Source organism: Microtus oregoni, unplaced genomic scaffold, assembly GCF_018167655.1.
Source record: "Microtus oregoni isolate MIOR12 unplaced genomic scaffold, Mior012 000155F_ref0000269, whole genome shotgun sequence".
NCBI classification, from domain to species: domain Eukaryota; kingdom Metazoa; phylum Chordata; class Mammalia; order Rodentia; family Cricetidae; genus Microtus; species Microtus oregoni.
The window spans coordinates 395,069-419,140 of NW_024544810.1; the positions used below are offsets into that span (position 1 = coordinate 395,069).

A 24,072-nucleotide genomic window follows, 5' to 3' on the forward strand; every position below is an offset into this window, starting at 1 on the left:
GGTTCTTTGAGGCTTCCACTCATAACTTATTTAAATGAGACATACTGTTGAGTTTTGGAGTTGGTGCTGTAATTAGCTAAAACCTAGAAATTACTGGTACAATAAATGGATTTTGCACATAAATAATGGTTTTAGGAGGCCAAGGGAAGGATACTATAATTTGAATGCACACTCTAAATTTTATGTTGAAATTTAATTGGCATTGTAATAGTATTAAGAAGGTCGTTGAATTGTATAGGCTTTGGGTCTGGTTAATTATAGTGTGCGATTTTTTAATGGCTACATTTTAAATAACAAATTTTAAAATAAAAATAAATCTTCGAAGTAAAGAAGAGGGAAATTTAAGATCTGCCATCTCTCCTCATTACCCCCCAAAATGTTAGTAGAGCAAAGGTGGGTTGGTTATGTAGCTATAAGCTCTACATCCAATGGTTAGTTTGACTCATTCTTTTCTGTCTTGTATGTGCTCCTATATCCCTGCCATACTATGATATAGCAAGAAGATCCCTGCCATACTTTGTGGTAGGACTATGCTTTGGGACTTCCGAGCTTCCATACCTCTAAGAAACAGATTTCTTTGCTTAAGAAGTTATCATGCTATAGCCATATAAAATGGACTAAGATACTAAGTAGTATGCTGTTGAATAACAAGTTGGTAAAAAAATAAATGAAAAAGTAACTTAGAAAATAATGCCTCAGGAAAAATAAAAATACAAACACAACATCAAAGAAAAACATTTTTGTTCATACAAAATGTAGAATATCATTCTCACAAAAAGTAACACAATTATAAAATCCCTATTGAAACATGATAGATTGTGAATAGGCAACCAAAACAATACTGAGAAGGAAAAACCAGACAGAAGCGTATAGGAGCCATAGGGGTGACAATGAGAGAGAGCAGCAAATTAGAACAAAGTATAATAACACATAGATAGGTACGAAAATACCATAATGAAATTCATTGCTTTGTATGTTAACCCAAAATATTAATTTAAAAATTCTTTAAAAATTCTTCAAAACCATAATGAGATATCACTTTCTACTTAATGAAATTGATGATCATTTTAAATTAATAATATCAAATGTTAACCATTATATAGGACACCTGAAACAAAATATCAGTTGTGAAAATGTAAAATAGCATAACACTGGAATTGTTTTAGACTTATAAAATTATGACTGAGTTCCCAAGGTCCCAATGAGGAGCAGAAGGAGGGAGAACATGAGCAAAGAAGTCGGGACCACGAGGGGTGCACCCACCCACTGAGACAGTGGAGCTGATCTATTGGGAGCTCACCAAGGCCAGCTGGACTGTGACTGAAAAAGCATGTGATAAAACCGGACTCTCTGAGCATGGCGAACAATGAGGGCTGATGAGAAGCCAAGGACAATGGCACGGGGTTTTGAACCTACGTAATGTGCTGGCTTTGTGGGAGCCTAGCCAGTTTGGATGTTCACCTTCCTAGAAATGGACGGAGAGGGGAGGACCTAGGACTTACCACAGGGCAGGGAACCCTGACTGCTCTTTGGACTGGAGAGGGAGGGGGAGAGGAGTGGGGGGAGGGGGAGAAGGGTGGGAGGAGGGGGAGAAGGGTGGGAGGAGGGGGAGGGAAATGGGAGGTTGGGAGGAGGTGGAAACTTGTTTTTTTTTCTCCTTTTCTCAATAAAAAAATGGAAAAAAATTATGGAAATTACATGCAACCTAGCTATTCTAATTCTAGTTATTTTTCAAAGCCAAAATAAAAATTTATGTTTTTACCAAACCTTATGCTAGAATATTCACAGGAACTTTATTTGTAAGTATTTATAACTGGGAGCAACCAAGATATTCACTAACTGGTGAATAGGTAAAAAAGATCAACTACTGGTAGAATTATCACATCATGAATGGCACTGTGTTAAGTGAAAAAGGGCATGTACAAAAGATCCTATCACTTTACTTCATTTATATGACATTCTAGAAGAAGCAGTAATGTAATAATGAAAAGCATATCAATGTTTGAAGGAAGCTGGGGTTAAAACATAAAAGAAAGATAAGAACATTTATGTAGAAATGAAAATATTCTAATTTATTTTTCAAGACAGGGTTTCTCTATGTAACAGCCCTGGCTGTCCTGGAACTTACTTTGTAGAACAAGATGGCCTTGAACTCACAGAGATCTGCCTGCCTCTGCCTCCCAAGTCCTGGGATTAAAGGGATGCACCACTACTTCGTGATTAGAATGGTAGTTACATAACTACTTGCAATTACTAAAAAATTCATTGCCATATATAATTCATATTCGGGAATCTTATATGTAAGTTATATCCAATACATTTTAAACAATAAAATAAAGATAAGTACATTCTAGAACAATGTGACTTTTGAAGGCAAAACAATATTTCAAATGAATAGTATATCATTATCAAATATTTATCCCAGTTTTATAACATTCATTTATCATATGAAAACTATTCAATTCAAATTAATAAAATATTAACATTAACATATTAAAGCATAAAAGAGTCTTCTTATCCCCTAGGGGACATAGGACAATGCAGGAAGACATGTACAGGTTGTTATAACCATTGGACAGGAAAACGATATTTGGCATCTAGCAGATAGAGCCAAAGAATGCTAATAACACACATGACAATGCAAAAGGAAACCTCTGGTTGAAGACATTGATCTGTGTTCTGCTTTCCTAACACAACTGATATCTATGTGTTGCTATAAAGGACGTATATCTAGTCTGCTCTTATGTAATACCTAAGAACAAAATGTCCCATCTGATGTTTTTGTTGTTCTGACTTCACTCCAGCTCACTCAGCACTGAATGCACTCAGCAATTTTGTGCCTGAGCATTCTGGATCTCTTATAGTGTCTCTCAGCTATAATTTTTTTAATGGAACTACTAGGTCATACTCATGTGTAATATTTATAAAACTACTCAGGTACTATCTGAAATGGCTGAACTAGTCAATATACTATACAGAAAGAGTTACCGTATCAGGTCTTGGAGTCCTGTATGTAGAAAGGTCTCCTTGAAAACTTTGCCCTTCGCAAGCATCATAGAACTTGACTACCAACAAGGATCCTTACCATGTCCTGGCCACAACAGCTCATTGTGCCAGACAGAAGAAGCAATGTGGTTTATATAAAATATTTGCTTTTCTTCCAAAAATCTGAAATTTTAGCAATGCTATACAAAGGCTACCTGTATAATCCATCCTCCATGAAATCTTGGACACAGAATCTTTAGTTTCTTAGAGACATTTCATACAACTCTTAGAACCTTCAGCCAGGTGTTCTCTTTTTTCTTTTCTTGGTTGTTTTAGCTGTTTCATTATAACAAGGCATAGTCATGGACAAGCTATGTACTATGTTATTTCAGATTTCTTAGCAAATCACTGAATACAAGAGTTGCCTAGAAGACCCCTTTAGCACACATTCCCATAAACAAAACAAACACCCCCTGCCCCCAGGAACTTATTCTGTATAGCCTGAATTTTGATACACATGTATATATTAGCTCTTGAAAAAAATACTTTATAGGGCTGAAAAGATGGCTCAGCAATAAAGAGCACTAGCTGGTCTTCCAGAGGACCAGGGTTCAATTCCTAACACCCACAGGTTGGCTCACAATCATTAGTAGTAAAAGTCCTCTTTTGGCCAGCTTGGGTACTATATACACATACACATGGTGCAGAGATACACATGCAGGTAAAAATCTATGTACATAAAATAATAAAACAAATTTAAAATATATTATCAAAAATTAAATTGTTTATGAAAAATACACAGAAGAGAGAAACACAAAGGTATCGCTGTAAATTTTTTTCCCCTTCTATATGAAGATACAGAGCTAAAGTTACCCAGTAAGCTCAGGCACAGGTACCAAATTGTCACTAGTTTGCTTACTTTAAACCCATGGCTCCTTTTGCTACACTTGCCACTTCTCATACTCTAGTTCTGACTTTTCATTACTTTTCAGGAACTAATTTCTATAGAACTAAGCCTTGTCTTATTTTTCAAATTATGCAGTGAATATATTGAATTCTGCCCCAAATATTGGCTCTCAAAGAAGCTGAACCCAACAAGAAAAGAAAAGTTAGAAAAAAAATCCTCTTGATAACTTCCTCAAAGGTTGGGAGAGAAGAGAGTATAATAGCAAAGAAAAATAATGCTAAACAAGTTATAAACCTTCTAACCTTGTTAAAAATGAAGGGTCAAAATCAGTCATGTAACAACTCATCCCCCATTCCAGAGCACCACAACTGACTAGAACCAGAAATCTCACATACCCTTCTATTGTTCCCTAACATTGCTTTTAAAATCAACAAAATAAGATACTTACGTGCTCAAGGAAGCAAGGTCCTATCTCGCTGAGGTGGGGGTCATCATTGTTGTACTGCTTCTCCAGGTCTCTTACAAAGCCCATCTGAAATCTGTAGATGTCTTCAATGTTCCCAAAGATGACTTTCAGCTGCTCATCACTGAACATGTCCCTTCTCTTTCGGCACTGCTTCAGGTAGCCCTGCAGACAAAGGAAGAGCTCAGGGTGTGGATGTCCCCCCTACTGGTTCCGAAGCACATGGAGAATCATTTTCATTCCAGGAAGTAGGCAGGTAATACTTATTTCCAATTTTCATACGGGGGAATGGAGCTCTAGTGAAGGGAGTTATTAAATTAGTAACTCTTCGACTATGATTACACTGGAATGCTTGTTTCCCCTCTGTTTGGATGAGGAAAAAAAAACAAATGACCAAGGGCCATTTTCCAGAATCTAGATTGTACTTAGTATTAATTGTATTAAGAATATTAGGGGAAGATGGAGATAAATTTCAGTGACAGAACATTTGCTGAGAAAACCCAAGACCTGCGTTCAATAAGTTTCTAATACCAAAAGGTATCTTATTTTTTGTTGATAGGGAATAAAATACCAAAGGTGTGAATGGGTTCAGCTAAAGCAAAAGTTACTAAAATAGCATGTATGGACAACAATCTAGTAACCAAGGTAGAAGCACAAAAATCTCAAATAAAGAAACAAGAATTGAAAAAATGAAACCATTATTTCCTTACTTTGAGAAAAAGTCTATGTAGCCTGAACTCGCCTTGAACTCATTCCCCTCCTGCTTCAGATTCACAAGGACTTACAGAATGTCGGTGATGAAAGGAGAATGGAAAAGAAAAGAATTCATTGCCTGATAAGAAAGTCCTAACATAATGGTGACAAAAGCATTCGGCCTTGATAGCATACTCCCTGAGATGTCAATTCAGAAAATAGATAATAGCTATGTCCATTCTTCCCATTTGAAAAGTTTAAGGAAAGTTCCAAATATCTTATTATATCCAGAATGCAGCAAGAGTGACGGAGTGCAACACCAGTATGGAAAGTAATGTCTATAAAAGAGAAAAATAGGACTGGAAAGGTAAGTATCTGGTTCCCCGGCTAGAGCCTACTCCAGAAGTTCCCCACCCCCACACACCAGAGCCCCAGAAATCTGAGGGTAGCCTCTCCATACCCCCAAACACCCACACAGCATCTGAGACCACCAGAGTCTTGGCCCCACCCCAACCTGGAGAGGTGATTATCTGGCTCCCTGGCAGGAAGGCCCTAATCTCTAGACCCTAGCCCCTTGAAGAACATTCCTGCCCTATCCCCTCCCAGGAAAACCACAAAGACCTATGAGCAACCTCCCCACACCCCCAACCATCTCCCACAGTATCTGAGACCACCAGAGTCTTGGTCCTGCTCTCACCTGGAGAGGTGTTTGGCTCCCTGATGGGAGGGTCCTCCTCTAGGCCTTAGCCCCTGGAGGAACATCCCTGCCCCACCCCCACGCAGTAAAGCCACAGAGATCTGGGAGCAGTCTCCCCACACCCCTAACCACCCCTCACAACATCTGAGATCACCAGAGCCTTGCCCACCTACACGTGAAGAAGGAGTGTCTGGGCTCCCAGCTGGAGGGCCCTATCCACTAGGCCTTAGACCCCTGAGGCACACCCCATGCATCACTCCACTCAGCGAAGCCTCAGAGACCTGGCAGCAGCCTCCCATACCCCTAACCTCTCCCCAAGGCATCTGCAACCACCTGAGTCTAGGCCCCATCTACGCCAGGAGGAGCTTCCGAGTCATATCAGCATCCATCAGCAGCACAGACATGCATGCACCTGGAGGAAGAGCTACTACCTAAGCCATAAGTCCCACCTGCACCAATTGGAGGGAGAGGGATCTCTTGAAGCACAAGCCCCACTCGAGGAAAAGATGGGCAATGGCAGTGTAGGAATACATTCAACAGCCAGGAGGTGGTGGTGCATGCCTTTAATCCCAGCACTCAGGAGGCAGAGACAGGCAGATCTCTGTGAGTTCGAGGCAAGTCTGGTCTACAATAGCTAGGACAGCCAGGGCTGTTACACAGAGAAACTCTGACTTGAAAAAAACAAAATAACCACAACAACATAAAGAACAACATAAAGAACCAGAAACTAGTGGTTCTACATCAGCAAGACATGAACATCCCAACGCCAATAAAGCAGAATAAAACGAACTTAAAAATAACTTCATGAAGATGATAGAGGCCCTTAAAGAAGAAATGAAAAATTCCCTTTAAAAAGTAGAGGAAAACTGATGGATATCTTGAATATCACCATAGAACCTTCATCCGGCAATAGATGGAGAAAGACAGAGACCCACATTGGAGCACTGGACTGAGCTACCAAGGTCCAGTTGAAGAGCAGAATGAGGGAAGAAAATGAGCAAGGAAGTCAGAACCACAAGGGGTTCTTCCACCGAGACAGCGTAACTGATCTAAGGGGAGCTCACCAAGGCCAGCTGGACTGGGAATGAACGGAGCATGTGATCAAACCAGACTCTCTGAATGTGGCTGACAATGGGGGCTGACTGAGAAGCCATTGATAATGGCACTGGGATTTAATTCTACTGCATGTACTGGCTTTCTGGGATCCTAGTCTGTTTGGATGCACACCTTCCTAGGCCTGGATGGAGTGGGGCCTTTGATTTCCCACACAGCAGGGTACCCTGCCCTCTCTTAGGACTGAAGGGGGAGGGGGAAGGGGAAGAAGGAAGGAAATGGGAGGAGGGGAGGAGGTGGAAATTTTGAAGGGTATAAAGCAAAAAAAAATGAATAAAATGTTTGAATTTAAAAAAAGAAAAAGAAAAATTGTAAGAAGTCAACAAATTGCTTGAAGCAAGCAAAGAAAGTCACACAAAAAAAGGTGAAGGAAATGGCTCAAGAGTTGAAATCTGAAATAAAGGCAATAAAGAAAACAAAAACTGAGAGAATTCTGGAAATGGAAAATCTAGATAAATGTGAGGCAAACATAGCCAATAGAATACAAGAGATGGAAGAGAGAGTCTCAGGTGCTGAAGATACGATAGAGGAAATAGATTCATCAGTTAAAGAAAATGTTAAATACAACAAACTCTTAACACAAAAGATCCAGGAAATCTGGGACACCATGAAAAGACCAAACCTAAAAATAATAGGGATAGAAGAAGGAGAAGATGTCCAGCTCAAAGACACAGAAACTGTATTCAAACCATAGAAGAAAATTTCCCAACCTAAAGAAGAGCATGCCTATGAAAGTACAAAAAGCTTACAGAACACCAAATAGACTGGACCAAAAAAAAAGTCCCCTTGCCACATAATAATCAAAGCACTAAACATACAGAATAAAGAAAGAACAGTAAGAGATGCAAAGGAAAAAGGCCAAGTAACATATAAAGGTAAACCTATCAGAATTACATTTGGCTTCCCAATGGAATCTCTGAAAGCCAGGTCATAGATAGACATTCTGCAGACACTAAGGGGCTACAGACGCCAGCTCATACCACTATACCAAGCAAAACTTTCAATCACCATAAATGGAAAAAACAAGATATCCCATGACAAATCAGATTTAAACAATACCTATCCACAAATCCAACTCTACAGAAAATACTAAAAGAAAAAACTCCAAACCAAGGAAGCTAGCTACACCAACAAAAACATAGGCAATAGATAATCCAACACCAGCAAAACCCAAAGAAGGAAAAAAAATTGACCACATACTCAGCAACAAAGTAAACCTCAACAGATACAAAAAATTGGAATAACCCCCTGTATCTTATCAGATCACCATGGCTTAAAGTTAGAATTCAACAACAACACTAGTTGCAGAAAGCCAACAAACTCATGGAAATTGAACAATCGAATCACCCCTGGGTCAAGAAAGAAATAAAGAAATTAAACACGTCCTAGAATTTAATGAAAATGAATATATAACATACCCAAACTTACTGGACACTTTGAAAGCAATGCTAAGAGGAAAGTTCATAGTACTAAGTGACTCCATAAAGAAATCTCACACTAGCAACTTACCAGCACACCTGAAAACTCTATAACAAAAAAAAGCAAACTCATGCAGGAGGGGTAGATGACAGGAAATAATCAAATTGAGGGCTGAAATCAATAAAATAGAAACAAAGAAAGCAATACAAAGAATCAATGAGATAAAGAGCTGGTTCTTTGTGAAAAATCAACAAGATAGACAAACCTTGACCCAAATTAATCAAAAGGCAGAGAGATAATATGCAAATTATTAAAATCAGAAACAAAGAGGGGGCCATAATAATAGACACTGAGGAAATCCAGAGAATCATTAGGTCATACTTCAAAAACCTATATTCTACAAAATTGGAAAATTTGAAGGAAATGGACAATTTTCTTGATAGGTGGCACATACCAAAATTAAATCAAGACTAGATAAACAATTGAAATAGACCTATACCTGCTAAGGAAATAGCAGCAATCATTAAAAAGTCTCCCAGACCCCCCCCAAAAAAAGCCCATGGCCAAATGAATTCAGAGCAGAATTCTACCAGAATTTCAAAGGAGAGCTAATACCAATATTCCTCAAAATTGTTCCACTAAACAGAAACAGAGGGGAAACTGCCAAACTCTTTTTACAAGGCGACAGTTACCCTGTACCCAAACCACAAAAAGATGCAACTAAGAAAGAGAATTACAGACCTATCTCCCTCATGAACTTTGATGCAAAAATGCTCAATAAAATACTCGCAAACCGAATCCAAGGTTACACACCATAAAAATCATCGACCATGATCAAGTAGGCTTCATTCCAGAGATGCAGGGATGGGTCAACGTATGAAAATCCATCAATGTAATCCACCATATAAACAAAATGAAAAAAAAAACCCACATGATCATCTGATTAGATACTGAAAAAGACTTTGACAAAATACAACACCCCTTTGTGAGGGTGTCTTAGAGAGATCATGGATACAAGGAACATACCTAAGCATTATAAAAATAAATATACAGCAAGCCAACAGACAACATTAAACTAGAGAGAAACTCAAAGCAATCCACTAAAATCAAGAACAAGACAAGGCTGCCCACTCTATCTATTTAATATAGTACTCGAAGTTCTAGCTAGAGCAGTAAGACAATAAAAGAAAATCAAAGGGATACAAATGAAAAAGGAAGAAGTCAAATTTTCACTATTTGCAGATGATAGTTTACATAAGTGACCCCAAAAACTCGACCAGGGAACAAATACAGCTGATAAACACCTTCACTAATGTGGCAGGATACAATATTAACTCAAAAAATCAGATGTTACATAGGCTAAGAAAGAAATCAGAGAAGCATTACCCTTCACAATAGCCACAAACAACATAAAATTTCTTGGAGTAACTCTAGCCAAACAAAGGAAAGACCTGTAAACAAGAACTTTAAGTCTTTAGAGAAAGAAATTGAAGAAGATATCAGAAAATGGAAAAATCTCCCATGCTCTTGGATAGGTAGGATCATCATAATGAAAATGGCAATCTTTCCAAAATATACAGATTCAACAAAATTCCCATCAAATCCCAGCACAATTCTTCACAGACCTTAAAAGAATGGTACTCAACTTCATCTGGAAAAACAAAAGAACCAGGATAGCAAAACAATTCTATACAATAAAGAAACTCCCAGAAGTATCACCATCCCTGACTTCAAACTTTACTATAAAGTTACAGTAATGAAAACAGCTTGGTATTGGCATAAAAACAGACAGGTGGACCACTGCATTCAAATCAAATAGAAGACTCCAATATTAATCCACAGATTTATAAAAAACTGATTTTTAACAAAGAAACTAAAATTATACAATGGAAAAAAAAGCATTTTCAACAAATTATGCTGGCATAACTGGATGTCGACATGCAGAAGAATGCAAATAGATTTATATCTATCCTCATGTACTAAAATCAAAGACCTCAACATAATTCCAGCTACACTGAACCTGATACAAAAGAAAGTAGGAAGTAGCCTGGAACACACTGGTAAAGGAGACCACTTCCTTAATATAATACCAGTAGCACAGACACTGAGATCGACAATTAATAAATGAGATCTTCTGAAACTGAAAAGCTTCTGTAAGGCAAAGGGCATAGTCAACAAGACAAAACAGCAACCTACAGGATGGGAAAAAATATCTTCACCAACCCCACATCTGACAGAGGGCTGATCTCCAAAATATACAAAGAACTCAAGAAACTAGATTCAACATATCAAATAATCTAATTAAAAATGTGGTGCAGATCTAAACAATGCTCAACAGAGAAAAAAGCACTTAAGGAACTGCTTAACATCCTTAGTCATCAGGGAAATGCAAATCAAAAGAACTCTGAGACACCATCTTAAACCTGTAAGAATGGTTAAGATCAAAAACACTAATGAAATCTCATGCTGGAGAGGATGCTGAGTAAGGGGAACACTCATCCATTGCTGGTGGGTGTGTAAATTTGTACAGCCACTTAGGAAATCAGTATGGCAGTTTCTCAGAAAATTGGGAATCAATCTACCTCAAGACCCAGCAATAGCATCCTTGAGCATATACCCAAAGGATGTGTACTCATACAAGGACATTTGCTCAACTATGTTCCCAGCAGCATTATGCATAATAGCCAGAATCTTGCAACAACCTAGATGCCCTTCATCTGAAGAATGGATAAAGAACGTGTGGTACAATTACACAATGGAATGGTAAAAAACAATGACATCTTGAAATTTACAGACAAATGTATGGAACTAGAAAAAGCCTTCCTGAGTGAGGTAACTCAGACACAGAAAGATAAACACAGTATGTACTCACTCATAAGTGGATATTAGTCATAAAACAAAGAATAACCAGCCTACAGTCCGCAACCCCAGAGAAGGCAGGAAACAATGAGAACTTTAAGAGAGACATACATGGATCCCCGAGAAGGAGAAGTAGACAAGAGCTCTTTAGTAAATTGACGGCATGGGGAGAGGGTGGAGGTTGGTAGGGAAGTGGAGAGGGGAGAAGAGGAGTGGGGGAATAATATGAACGATTGGAAAGGTAGAGTTGGGTGAAGGACAGAGAAGAGGAGCAAGGATATGATACTTTGAAAGAGGGAGCCATTATGGGGTTAGGAGGAAACCAGGCAGTAGAGAAAAATCTCAGGAATCCACAAGGATGACCCCAGCTAAAAATCTAAACAAGAGTGGAGAGGGTAACTTAACTGCATTTCCCCTGTAAACAAATTGATGACTATCTTAATTGTCTTCATGAAACTGATGGAAGTAGATGCAGAGATCCACAGCTAAGCATTGGGCTGAACTTCAGGAGTCCATTTGAAGAGAGAAAGGGGCAGTAATATGAGCAAAGGGGTCAAGACCATGATGGGAAACCCACAGAAAAAGCTGACCTGAGCTAGTAGGAGCTCACTGACTCCAGACTGACACCTGGGGAACCTGCCTAAAACCAAACAAGGCCCTCTGAATGTGGGTAAGAGTTGTGTGGCTTAGGCAGTTTGTAGGGCCACTAACAGTGGAACCAGTATTTATCTCTAGTGCATGAACTGGCTCTTTGGAGTCCATTCCCTAAGGAGGGATGCCTTGTTCAGCCTAGATATAGTGGGGAAGGCCTTAGTCCTGCCTCAAGTTATGAGGCCGACTTTGTTGACTCCCCATGGGAAGCCTCACCCTGTCTGAGGTGTGGATGGGGTGAGGTGGGGAGAAGGTGGAGAGAGCAGGAGGACCTGAAGGAGAGAGAACTGGGATTGGTATGCAAAATAAGATTGTTTTAAAAGTAAAAAAAAAAAAGAGAAAGATAGGAAATGCCAGAGAAGCTTCGCAATTCTAATATTTTCATTATCATTGTGAAGTAACTTGTTTTCTTCCTATTATGTACATTGAAATTTATCTCTATATTAAGAAGAATGGAGGGTGGTAGAGTACTTTCTGAAAGTTAATGACAGGGAATTAATGCAAGTACAATTCTGTTATATTTTTACATTTTTGTCAGCTTTTTTTTTACTTTCAAACTCTGATTTTTAAAATTGTCTTCATTATTCAAAGTAAGAATAAGTATTTCCAGAAAAATACAAAGAACAAAATATGTAACTACCAGGAAAGGAAATTTATTATTTTCTAAATGTCTCCGTTAGGTGTAGTATTTTCCAATATTTAGAAGGCTCTTCAAAAAGAAAATAAAGGATCAGGTATAATAATACGGTAGGGAGAAGAGAGATCAAATGAGATAATTAGCTTCCTTTACTTTGACTGTGTACTAACTATGAATTTTACATAGCAGTGGACCATGGACTTATCAATATATGTGGCTTCTCTTTCACACATTTTTGAAAGTATATAAGTTTTAAGATGAGTTGGTCATGAAATGTGATGGATCAAAATATAAATGCTATCTTACATTAGAAAAAAGACAAAAAAGACTGAGGCAAACAAAAGAGAGGGGTAATTTGAGCAGTAATACAACTGTGGGAGAGCAGTGTTCAGTTCTGAGACACCCTTTTAGAGGACCAGCAGCCTGCAACACATCAGAGATACTTCACAAGTCTGAGGTTTTAGTCATTGGTGGAGGGCTTGCCTAGCATGAATACAACCTTGAATTTGATCCTCACCACAAAGTAAACTGGGTATGGTAATGCATTCCACTCCCAGAACTTGAGTTGTAGAGGTGAGAAACCTTAAGTTCAAGCCCAGCCTAGGATATAAAAGACATGGTTTAAAAATAAAAAGGATATCCAGAAAGTATTGTTAAATTGTTTAGAGTGATGGATGTCATAGATTGATGCCTCACATGGGAAGATATTATTCTTAAAAGATACTAGGAGTACCGTGTCATCTCCAAGTAGTTTTAATTTGCATTTCTCGAATTCAGAAGGATAAGGAATAGCTTTTTAAAAATATATCTCTTAGTTATATTTTTAAATTGATATATTTTAATTTCTTCTTTTGAGAATCCTTTGCTCAAATCAATAGTTCGGTGTCTAATTGAGTCACTTGTTTACTTTTATTTTTTGAGTTCTTTATATATTCTGGATAACAATCCTCTCCTTTGAGATTTCAATTCACAACAGCCAGAATGGCTAAGATCAAGAAAACAACTCATAACAAATGCTTGTGAGGATGAAGGGAAAGCATAACCCATATTCACTGTTGCGATCACAGACTGGTATAGCAACTCTGGAAATCAGTGTGAAAGTCACCAAAAAGCTAAAAATAAATCTGCCATATGCTAAGCTATACCATTCCTTGGCATTTATTCAAAAGGCTGGCATCCTACCTCACAGATGCTTGTTCAGCCATGTTCATTGCTACTCTATTCAGAATAGCTAGGAAATAGAAAGAACCTAAATGTCCTTCAACTGATGAATGCATAATGAAAATATGGTCCATATGGGTGATAGGATTCTATTCATCTCTGAAGATCAATGAAAATAAAATTATGAAAATTTCAGGTAAAGGAATAAAACTAGAAAATATTTGACCAAGTGAGGTAGCCCAGACCCAGAAAGACAAGTGCCATGAAGTTCTTTGTTATTTCTGCATCCTAGGCCCAAATCTTCAGATGAGCAGAAACTCTTCAGCTATCACCAGGAGTGACTACAAAAACAAAGACCATAGAAAGGGACTGTATGGAGAGCTATAAAGATTTACAGAGGGGAATATCAAGAGACAGATGATATAAAGGGGAGAATTGGGGGACTTAGCTGGGGAGGTGGACATAGGAGTCAGGAGGAATAGATAACACTAAGGATGTTTGAAATGTCCATAAGGAAGTAATCATCTTAACTTACCTAACATTATATAGAATATATATTACACACTTTAAATCAAGCTATACTACCAGCGATGATAATACTCCCCAAGAGTCATAGTCTATCCAACAAAAATCCCAGTACCACGCACAAAAAAACCTCCTTTCACTTTATATATGAATAGAAAGTAAACTACAAGAATGTGTTCTGGGTCAGGAAGGATTAAGTGGGGTGGTGGATGGGAAGGCAAGGGAGAACAGGGAGTATGGGGAGGGATAATTAACAGTAATAGCTTTTGAAAAAGCCACATGGAAACCTTATACTGTAGTTGCTTCCTAAAATCCCTACATATACACATCTAAAAGGAGTTTGGATGGAGTTACCTTCTAACAGGGGACAATGCCTCATCAGATATCCTGGGTATCAAACGAAAATCCCAGTGCCAGGAGAGAGTTACCTCTATTCCAATGGTTGGTCAATGGGATCCAATAGATGCCCCCAACAACACAGTTTAATACCACTGCTCTTGATTACCATGCAGAACTCGATAGGAAGACCCTATTGCCAAAGACGTCATATTCCTCAGTCATAGGACATGGAGAAACCAAACTAGAACTGACCTAGATAGATGTTTGGGCATTGCTGGCTAGCTTTCATAATGCTAGGGGTTTCTATGCATGCTACTTGGGGAGAAAAGTCATAAGAAAAGTCATTAATAATCTTACTCAACCATGAACCCTACAAACTACAATAACCAGCAAGGTAATATATGCCCATAGGTACAATAGTTGCACAGATGTTCTGAGAGCAACCAACCACTTTCTGGTTGCATTAAGTTCTACTCCACAAAAGAGAACTATTGTCTAATACCCATCCAACAAAGACAAATCCAGAAATTGGCACTTAGACCTATAAGAACTCCAAATCCAGATGCCTAAATATAAGTATAAAAACATAAACAACAACATTCAGAGCAATATATCACAACCAGAGCCCAACTATCCCGCTATAGTAAGCCCTGAATATTCCAACACAGTCAAAGCAACCTTAAAACCAACTTAATGATGATGATAGAGACCCTTAAAGCAGAGATGAAAAACTCCCTTAAAGAAATCGAGGAAAAGCCAACCAAAAATTGGAGGAAGTCAATAAATCTCTTAAAGAATAGCAAATAAAAAACAGGAAAAGACAAACAACAGTTGATGGAAACAAATAAAACTGTTTAAGACCTGAAAATAAAAATAGAAGCAATAAAGAAAGCACACTGAGGGAATTCTGGAAATAGAAAATCTAGGTAAGTGAGCGGGAACTACAGAAGCAATCATCACTGACAGAATATAAGAGATAGAAGAAAGAATCTCAGGCATTGAAGACATGATAGAAGGAATTGATACATTGGTCAAAGAAAATGCTAAATCTAAAAAATTCCTGACACAAAACATCTAGGAAATCTGAGACAGTATGAAAGGACCAAACCTAAGAATAATAGGGATAGAAAACCTCCTTTCAAATTGCTAATTTAGGAATAAGTCTTAAGAGACTCCCAAAACAATATAGGCTATTTCTGTTGCCATTGGTTTCCTCTCAGAGACTAAAGATAAGTCCTTATTGCAGAAGATACCACACATTTCAGTCAGGGTACTTGGAAGAATCCAACTGTTAGTGAATTGAACGATTCCTCCACGAGGACTAGCTCACATGGTACTGGAAGCTTCAAAGGGAGAAAAGCAATGACACAGTCCTACCTAGCTACGATTTCTACAAAATACAAAAATGACAATCATAAAGATGTCCCCAAAGGTGCAATAGTGGCACTTAGAAATCGGGAGTAACCAACAGGCCCCTACCTGGACTTAAGGCCTGGTCAACAGAAAGGAATTCATGCCTGGTACTATAAGTCTAGCTGACTACTAGTGACTAGTGAGATCATGGATCTTAGAAAAGAAACTACCACTGCCACTTTCTCAAACCAGTATGTTTTTTAATTGCATTTTTGATACTTATCCTTCTACCAAAAGAGATACGTGGCTGTCATTCCTTAACAAAGAAACATCTTTTTTTGCAGCAGAAGAAGACTATTGCAGAAAGCCACAATAGGTCAAAATGCAGAGAAGAAATAAATAGCAGAATTCCCAAGTCCACTTGATATATTTGTAACAAAACACATAAGGCTCAGAGAATAGCACAAAGCGGGGTAAGAGTCAGAGAATCAGGAAGTCGGCTGTGAGATTATGTCTTCTATTTACGACAGGGAAACTGCACCCATGAAATCTTAACAGTATAGTAGCCCAAAAAAGACCTGAACAATGGTTACCAGTTGACATACCAACATGGCTGGGGGAACTCTCATAGGACTCCACCCACAGATAAAGACCAATTACCAAATGCTGAGAGAAAAATCAGTTTTCCCTAGGAATGAGCCCCTAACTGGTTATCTAAAATGTCTGGGTAGGGTAGGGTTTAGGGCCGGCATAAAATCCTGTGGTGATCGTTTTAGGCTAATTAGCTGTCTCATCTGGTTATTCTAATATACTATACAGACACTGCCACACTCTACTACATGTTATCATTATCTAAATATGTCAAGATGTAATGACCTTTGGTGAGTACCTAGGTAAAAATAATAATGAAAGAGAAAATCTAATACTTTCAAAAGCTCAAAGATTTTTGTTTCTGCTGCTGCTGCTGCTTGGTTTTGGTTTTAATTTATTTCTCACTATATGGCCCAGACTGGCCTCAAATTAGAAATCCTCAAATTTCCGTTTCCTGAATGGTGAGGTTACAGATGTGTGCCATCACATGCAGCTTAAAACCTAGGTTTAAACATAAAATCTAGAGATGACTTGAAACTATAGCACGTTAAACCTTATTAGACTAAAGGAAGAATTCTTTATAGGGAAGCATCTGAGACTAATCCAAATGACCATGGAGAGATAGGCAAGGTTTCCTGGCGACATCTGAGAATAGAACTGATTTCACATTTCTATGATGTCTGAGCTAATTTCCCCCCAGGGACAGGAAAGACAATGATTTGAATCATCTTTAGCCCTATCTGTTTAGTGCTTTGTTCCTTCTATTGTAAAATTAGTTCCATGGTTACAAATGGCAATGTCACAGATGATTAGTCATAACGATTCCAAGCTAAACTCAGAGTTTTCATCCCCTTGGCTAGATTTAGAAATATGTGGAGAATGTGGTAGATTGTCATATTAACACCGTCACACGTGAATACAATATGCTTCCTTGAGTGCTAAGGAAGAGGAGGCAGAATGTGCAGAAGAGGACTGTCTCACTCCCGTAGATTTGTCCAGTGAAAATATATCTACTTAGTGAAAACCCAGAAAGATTAAGTGCCATATTATTTAAAGCTCCCCAACTCACTTATTTTAGAGGTGGGAAAGAAGACCAAGGGTGGAAAAAGCTTTGCCAATCAGCAACAAAAATATGACTTAAGCTTTGGACTCTCAATTCTAACTCTGGTGTTTTTCCTGAAAATATTCTGGTACTTGCAGGTTTTGGTTCATAGCTATTACTATCTAGAGCAAGAGTATCATCCATGGTCCAGGTAAATATAGATTTCTCAAATTCTCTTTGGTATCTATTGTTGAGGAGTAGAGCAAAGAGATAGTTTCTAACGTCTTCAACAAAAGCTGTAACTAGGTTGGCTGCACTGGACAGTTTCTTAAAGCAGAATCACAGTGCTCCTCCTTTTGTTCAGATTAGCATAACCATTGTTGGATCTTGTGTTTTGAAGACATGATGTTTGAGAGTTGGGAAAAATAGGGCATACTTCTAAGACTAAAGGATTTCCATGGGGTTTGAGACTAGAAACACTATGAAAAGAAATTTAACTAGGAATGATCTGTTGAATCAGACAATAACAATAATGTTTGCCCTCTTTGAAGACCAAATGATATGACAAAATGACAATAGTTTATTGTCATACTAGCTTAAGTATGCAGAAGTGAGCAATTATATACATATATATCTATATATATGTATATATATAATTTTATTGTTTTGCAATACTTTTTGAGAATCTACTCCGTGTCAGGCACTGGGTTATTGATTTGACATCAGTAATCAACAAATGAGATTCCCTTCCATGTATGGAATTTACAATTTAATAAGATAGATGAGCTACAAGTAAATGAATACAGAAATGTGCAATTTTGCAATAGTCAAAAGTATAATGATAAAAAATAAAACAGGAAAAAGAAGCAATACAAGCTTAAAATTTTAAATAGAATATTTAACATAAAAACTTGAAGCACCTTATTGGAGGAAGATTTCTCTAGGCAGGGCAACAAATAGTTCAAGATCTCTGTTTGAGAGCATGTCTGGCACATTAGATGAATAGTAACGAGCCAGTAGGGGTGGCTTAGTAAGAACACAGGAAAAGGAACAAAAGATGAAGTCAAAACAGTGAGGAAGCTGACCCTACATGACATTGTAAGTAATAAGTTTCAATTTTTACTTGAATAGAAATTATGAGCCATTGGAAAGCTTTAAACAAAGGGGAAAAAATACCTTAGGTCATGATAGCCTGTCCTAGTTAGCAAGTGCTGAACAGACTCTACTTCATTTATTAAAGATAGCATCACAAATAATCTAGCTTTCATTTTGAAGTACCACTTCTCAGAGTTTTAAATCTATTGCAATCAAGTGGGTGAATTACTAAATAAAATACATCATCTTATTCAGTAAATCTGAGACAGAGCCAAAGATTTTGCATGGCTAACAAGGTCTCGGGTGATGCAGATGTTGCTGGCTACCGTACAAATCTTTGAGATGAAAATGAGAGCTATGGATAGATAAGTGAACAGAAAAAAGGAACTTTGAAGGGAGAACTAAAACTATACTTTCTAAAATATCTGGATCATATTTAATTAGAGTAATACATTTATGATCTTAGGGATGTAGCTCACTGGTAGCGCACTTGCCTAACATGTACAAGGGCCCAAGGTTAAAGCCCAGGACAATGCACATGTAAACAACCACAGTGCATTTACTTGATTCCATCAACAACTTTAAGAAGTAACTATTGAACATGAAGTAGGATCAAAACCCCGTGCCATTGTCCTTGGCTTCTCATCAGCCCTCATTGTTCGCCATGTTCAGAGAGTCCGGTTTTATCTCATGCTTTTTCAGTCATAGTCCAGCTGGCCTTGGTGAGCTCCCAATAGATCAGTCCCACTGTCTCAGTGGGTGAATGCATCCCTCATGGTCCTGACTTCCTTGCTCATCTTCTCCCTCCTTCCGCTCCTCATTGGGACCTTGGGAGCTCAGTCCAGTGCTCCAGTGTGGGCCTCTGTCTCTATCTCCATCCATCACCAGATGAAGGTTCTATGGTAATATACAAGATATTCGTCAGTATTGCTATAGGATAGGGTCGTTTCAGGTTCCGTATCCTCATCTGCCCAAGGAACTTTTTGATCCTACTTCATGTTCTGGCTTTGTGTGAGCCTAGCCAGTTTGGATGTTCACCTTCCTAGACATGGACGGAGGGGGGAGGACCTTGGACTTTCCACAGGGCAGGGAACCCTGACTGCTCTTTGGACTGGAGAGGGAGGGGGAGAGGAGGGGGGGGTGGGGGAGAAGGGTGGGAGGAGGGGGAGGGAAATGGGAGGCTGGGAGGAGGGGGAAACTTTTTTCCTTTTCTCAAAAAAAAAAAAAAAGAAGTAACTATATAATGAAGCCCAGAAGACAAATGAGAAAATTAAGCCCAGAGTATGTGTATGTTTGGGATGGGGTTACCTTTAAGCCTACAGGGTTAATTTGTGACTAAGTCGAGATATAACAGCCAGAACATTATGTTTCTAGAACCCTTGTTCTTTCTACCCTATGTTATTGCTTCATGACATGAAGAGGATTTTTAAAAATTTTTAATTTAAACGGTTTTTTTTATTTTATATACCAACCAGAGTTCTCCCTCCCTCCTCTCCTCTCATTTTTCCCTACCTTCCCACACCCAACCCCCACCCACTCAATAGGATAATTTTTAATACATTTAATTGAGAAAAGAAAATGAGCTGAGGTGAAATACTGCCAAATCATCTTCCCATAACTGTACTTTCCAATGTGATTTCAAATAGTAGTGTTATTATTTAAATTTAAATTAATTCTATTTCAATAAAAAATTAGGTTTTCCTTCTCATTAACACCAGTCATGTTTCAAAAGCTTGGCCGGCTAGCAGATGTCTACTGGAGAGAGGAGATAAAACATTTTTCATCACTGCAGAACATTCTGTTAGCTAGCTCCGCTCTAGGGAAACAAGGACTTTGAAAATGTTACAACTATACCCTGGACTGGAAAGTAGGCCCCAGGCGAAGAAAAGAAAATGGGTTCTGATTTCTCTTGTGAGGGAAGGAAACAAGATGAGTCAATGAGGAGTTTTCGGAAGGTCAAAAGCAAGCTGGCTAGTTTTGTTCTCGGTGTGTGTGTTTAAACCTTTTAAAACAGGGCTCGAGAAACAGCTCTGTGGACAACAGTCATCTGTAACTCCAGGTCCAGGGAGCCAAAGGCCTCCTTGAGTATCAAGCACACATGTGGTGCACAAACATACATGCAGGCAAAACATCTAAACACATAAAATAAAAACTTTAAAAATATTTTGAAAACATTCTTTTCTCCACTTTCCATTGATTTTCGCTTTCTGCTTAGTAATAAACCCTTGGGAAATGTTAACTGGCCTCCTTAAGCTAAAGAGAATATGGGGCGGATGGGGAACAGGAGACTCCCATCGTCTAGAGAGCTAGAATGCATGGAGTTAGGGGATATAGTGACACAAACTGTTGTTCTAGCCTTCACCTCCTGGTGATTCCTTTCATAAGTATTTATTTGTTCAAATTAACCACAATGTTCTCCACGTGGGGAAGCAGACAGGCACATTAGGATCATCAACGATGCTCTTGGAACTTAAGTAGGTGCGTGTCTTACCGAACCCCTGGATAATTCATGACTTAGGTGGCAGGAGTGAAAACCTTACATCTGCATCCGAAATTTAAAAAAAAAAAATTCTAGGATCTTTTCTATACATTCAAGTCTCTTAATCTCTTGCTTAAATTTGCTTTAATTAATGAGGAAGGTTAGGCCTGTCCTGGATTAGAAGCCAAGAGGTTAAGAGTACAGATTCAGGGAAGGAAAGGACAGAGACAAAGACAAGGTAGACAGGGAGGTAGAGGGCAGAGGGACATTAAGTATATATTAATGGATTAATGACAAAGAAGAATCAAAGAGAGGAGAGAAAAAGAAATTGAAAACCCAAAGGATGCAATTTCATCCCATTGAAAACTGTCTGGGTGGTCAGTGCAGCTAATTTGTCCAACATTTTGGGACTACCACAAAGAGGTCCATGCTGATTGTCAGCTCTTCCTAGAAGAAGAATATCCCACCACCTATGCCCCCCCATGCACCACCATGGCTACCTCACAAATGTCCTTGAGGTGCTTGATGTAATGACGCTCGGTGCTCATGATCTCATTGATGACGTTGGCCCGCATCTGGTCGCGGTTCTGTAGTGGCCGGCCCAGACAAAGGCAGTCTGAATTGGGGTCCAGGTGCCCATTCTGCACATCACTGGGCCCTTCCTCCACCCCATCCTCCTGGTTCACCCAGAGCTGTAGAAGTAGGCAAAGAAAAAAAAATAATAATGGGTTAACCTTCTTTGAGAAATTTTCAGCTAGAGAAAGGAAAAATGAGTAACTATATATTTACAAAGCCTTCAATCAGAAGCGTTTGAAAACAAGAGTGCCAAGACTAATTCTAGGATGTCTTGCTGGCCCTAAACTGGGCTTCAAATTAAAAAAAAAAAGATCTACCTAACTTATCTCTAAGTTCTGGAGATTAAAAGTTTACACACCCTGCCTGGCTCTTTCCTTTCCTTTTTTAAAAAATGTGTATAATTGATCCCTTACTATCTACCATTTAACACAATTAAAAAGTTCTATAATGAATAAATATTTTAAGGAGTAGATATGGTTTTAAAAATTTATTCCAAGACACTGGAAAATAAAATTAGTTGTATTTATAATAATGAAAACAATTATTCCCTAATATTCTGTTACTTTCTCCCATCCCAGCCTATGTCAGCATATGAGATATCTTCATTGGGTGGAATTTCATCTCTGAATGCTGTATCAAACTTGCCAAAAATTCTGGATAGACTAATGCAAACATTTTCACAAATATTGTTCATAGATGCTTCAGCATACACAGGCTCCTGGATGACAAATAAAAATATAAAAACTGCCAATACTCTGTCATATTTCTAGAGGACTTATTAAAGTACTAAATGAATGACTGAATCATTGAATAGAAGTAAATCAGGGTTAGTGACATCAAATTTATCAATTATCTGTATCAGATATATACTATGTCTAACCACTACATGACTGTAAAAGAAGCCCCGGAGAACAAGATGATGGATTTCTCATTCTTCATTAGAGTCAATGAAGTCTTTCAAAATCTAGTTCTTGTCTTCCTTTTGCATTCCCTCTGTTACTGCCTTCATCTCTCTATAATAAGACACAGTCCAAGGGAAACACCTAACACCAATCTGTCCTACATGCTACTAACAGACCAGGTCCTTGACAATAACTTTGATCAGCGAGCCTCAAACCAAAAATTATCAAAAGCCTCACACTGCTTAAGTCCAAATGCTTCATCTACTGTTCAAAATTATCACAATACGACCCCAATTGTATTTCCACTCTTATCTCCTATTCTCTTCAGAATTAATAGGCTTTTCTCAGATTTTTTCTAATACAGATTGCTATATATATATATATATATATATATACATCAAGCCTATATAGAATACAGAAATAACGTATTTAAAAACTTAAATAATGACTTAAGCACTCAATTTTCTGATAAAGAAACTGATCTTCACAGGCACTGCCAGGGAAAGCATCTTTGATATATGTATGTGTGTGTATCTTCTAATGGTTTTAAATTATTTACTCAATACAAAGGAGATATATGCCTCACAAAAATGTAAAATAGAAAACAAGTAAGACTGTGGTGGTTTTAGTGAAAATGGTCCCCACAGATCCATAAGGACTGGCACTATTAGAAGGTGTGGCCTTATGGAGGAAGTTCATCACTGGGCTTTGAAGTTTCAGAAGCTCAACTAGGCCCAGTGTTCTCCCTTCTGCCTGCAGATTGAGATGTAGAACTCCCTTGCTACTTCTCCAGCATCATGCCTGCCGGCATGCTGCCATGCTCCCCACCATAATGATAATAAACTAAAACTCCAAACTGTAAGCCAGCCCCAGTTCAATATTTTTCTTTGTAAGCGTGGCTATGGTTATAGTGTCTATTCACAGCAATTGAAATTCTAAGATAAAGACCCTGTTTAGTAGAATCAATGAAGAATGGCAATATTACAACAGACTTACAGAAAAGTCATTGAAAGGGAACACTATGAACAATTGTACACTAAAAATTCAATTAAAAATTATGCAATGGATAAGTTCTTAGAAACACACAGACTAGAACAAACCCAAGAACAAACAGTAATCTAAGTAGGGCAATAAGAAGCATGAGACTGAGTAATCAGAAGCTGCTCACACAGAAGCAGGTGACAAGGTCTGCTGGTTTAAATATTTGATTTGAAATATTTAAAGAATTATGGTTCATCTTTGGCAAAAACCCTCAAAATACAAAAATGCAGACACCTCAACAAAATGTTAGCAACATTTTTTAAACCTTCCTTATCAAATGGGATTGATCTCTGCAATACAAAAGTGGTTTAACATAAGAAAAGCAATGTAGTACAACATAATAATGAAGGTTATAAAATCCCACATGCTTATCTCAATCAGTATACTCCTTCGTGATTAAAAAGTATTTAATAAACTAGAAATAACTTCCTCCAAATGATAACGAGTATTTATGAAAAGACCATACACCCAAGAAATCAAGGCTATTATCTGCTCTTATCACTGTGATTCAATATTGTACTAAGAATTCTAGCAAGAGTAACTG

The 24,072-nt window shown here is 38.1% G+C and overlaps 1 protein-coding gene across 13 annotated transcripts in view; it reads right to left on the bottom strand.

Annotated features, from left to right (window-relative positions):
• LOC121445061 (rho guanine nucleotide exchange factor 9) overlaps positions 1-24,072 on the bottom strand; it is a 166,509-nt gene that overhangs the window by 58,385 nt on the left and 84,052 nt on the right. For all 13 annotated transcript variants that reach the window (XM_041647045.1, XM_041647056.1, XM_041647050.1 and 10 more), the window contains 2 exons: positions 21,510-21,701; positions 4,341-4,520 (listed from right to left, as the gene is read on the bottom strand). In XM_041647045.1, the coding sequence (XP_041502979.1) occupies positions 4,341-4,520; positions 21,510-21,701 (372 nt within the window). The remainder of the gene's footprint in view (positions 1-4,340; positions 4,521-21,509; positions 21,702-24,072) is intronic.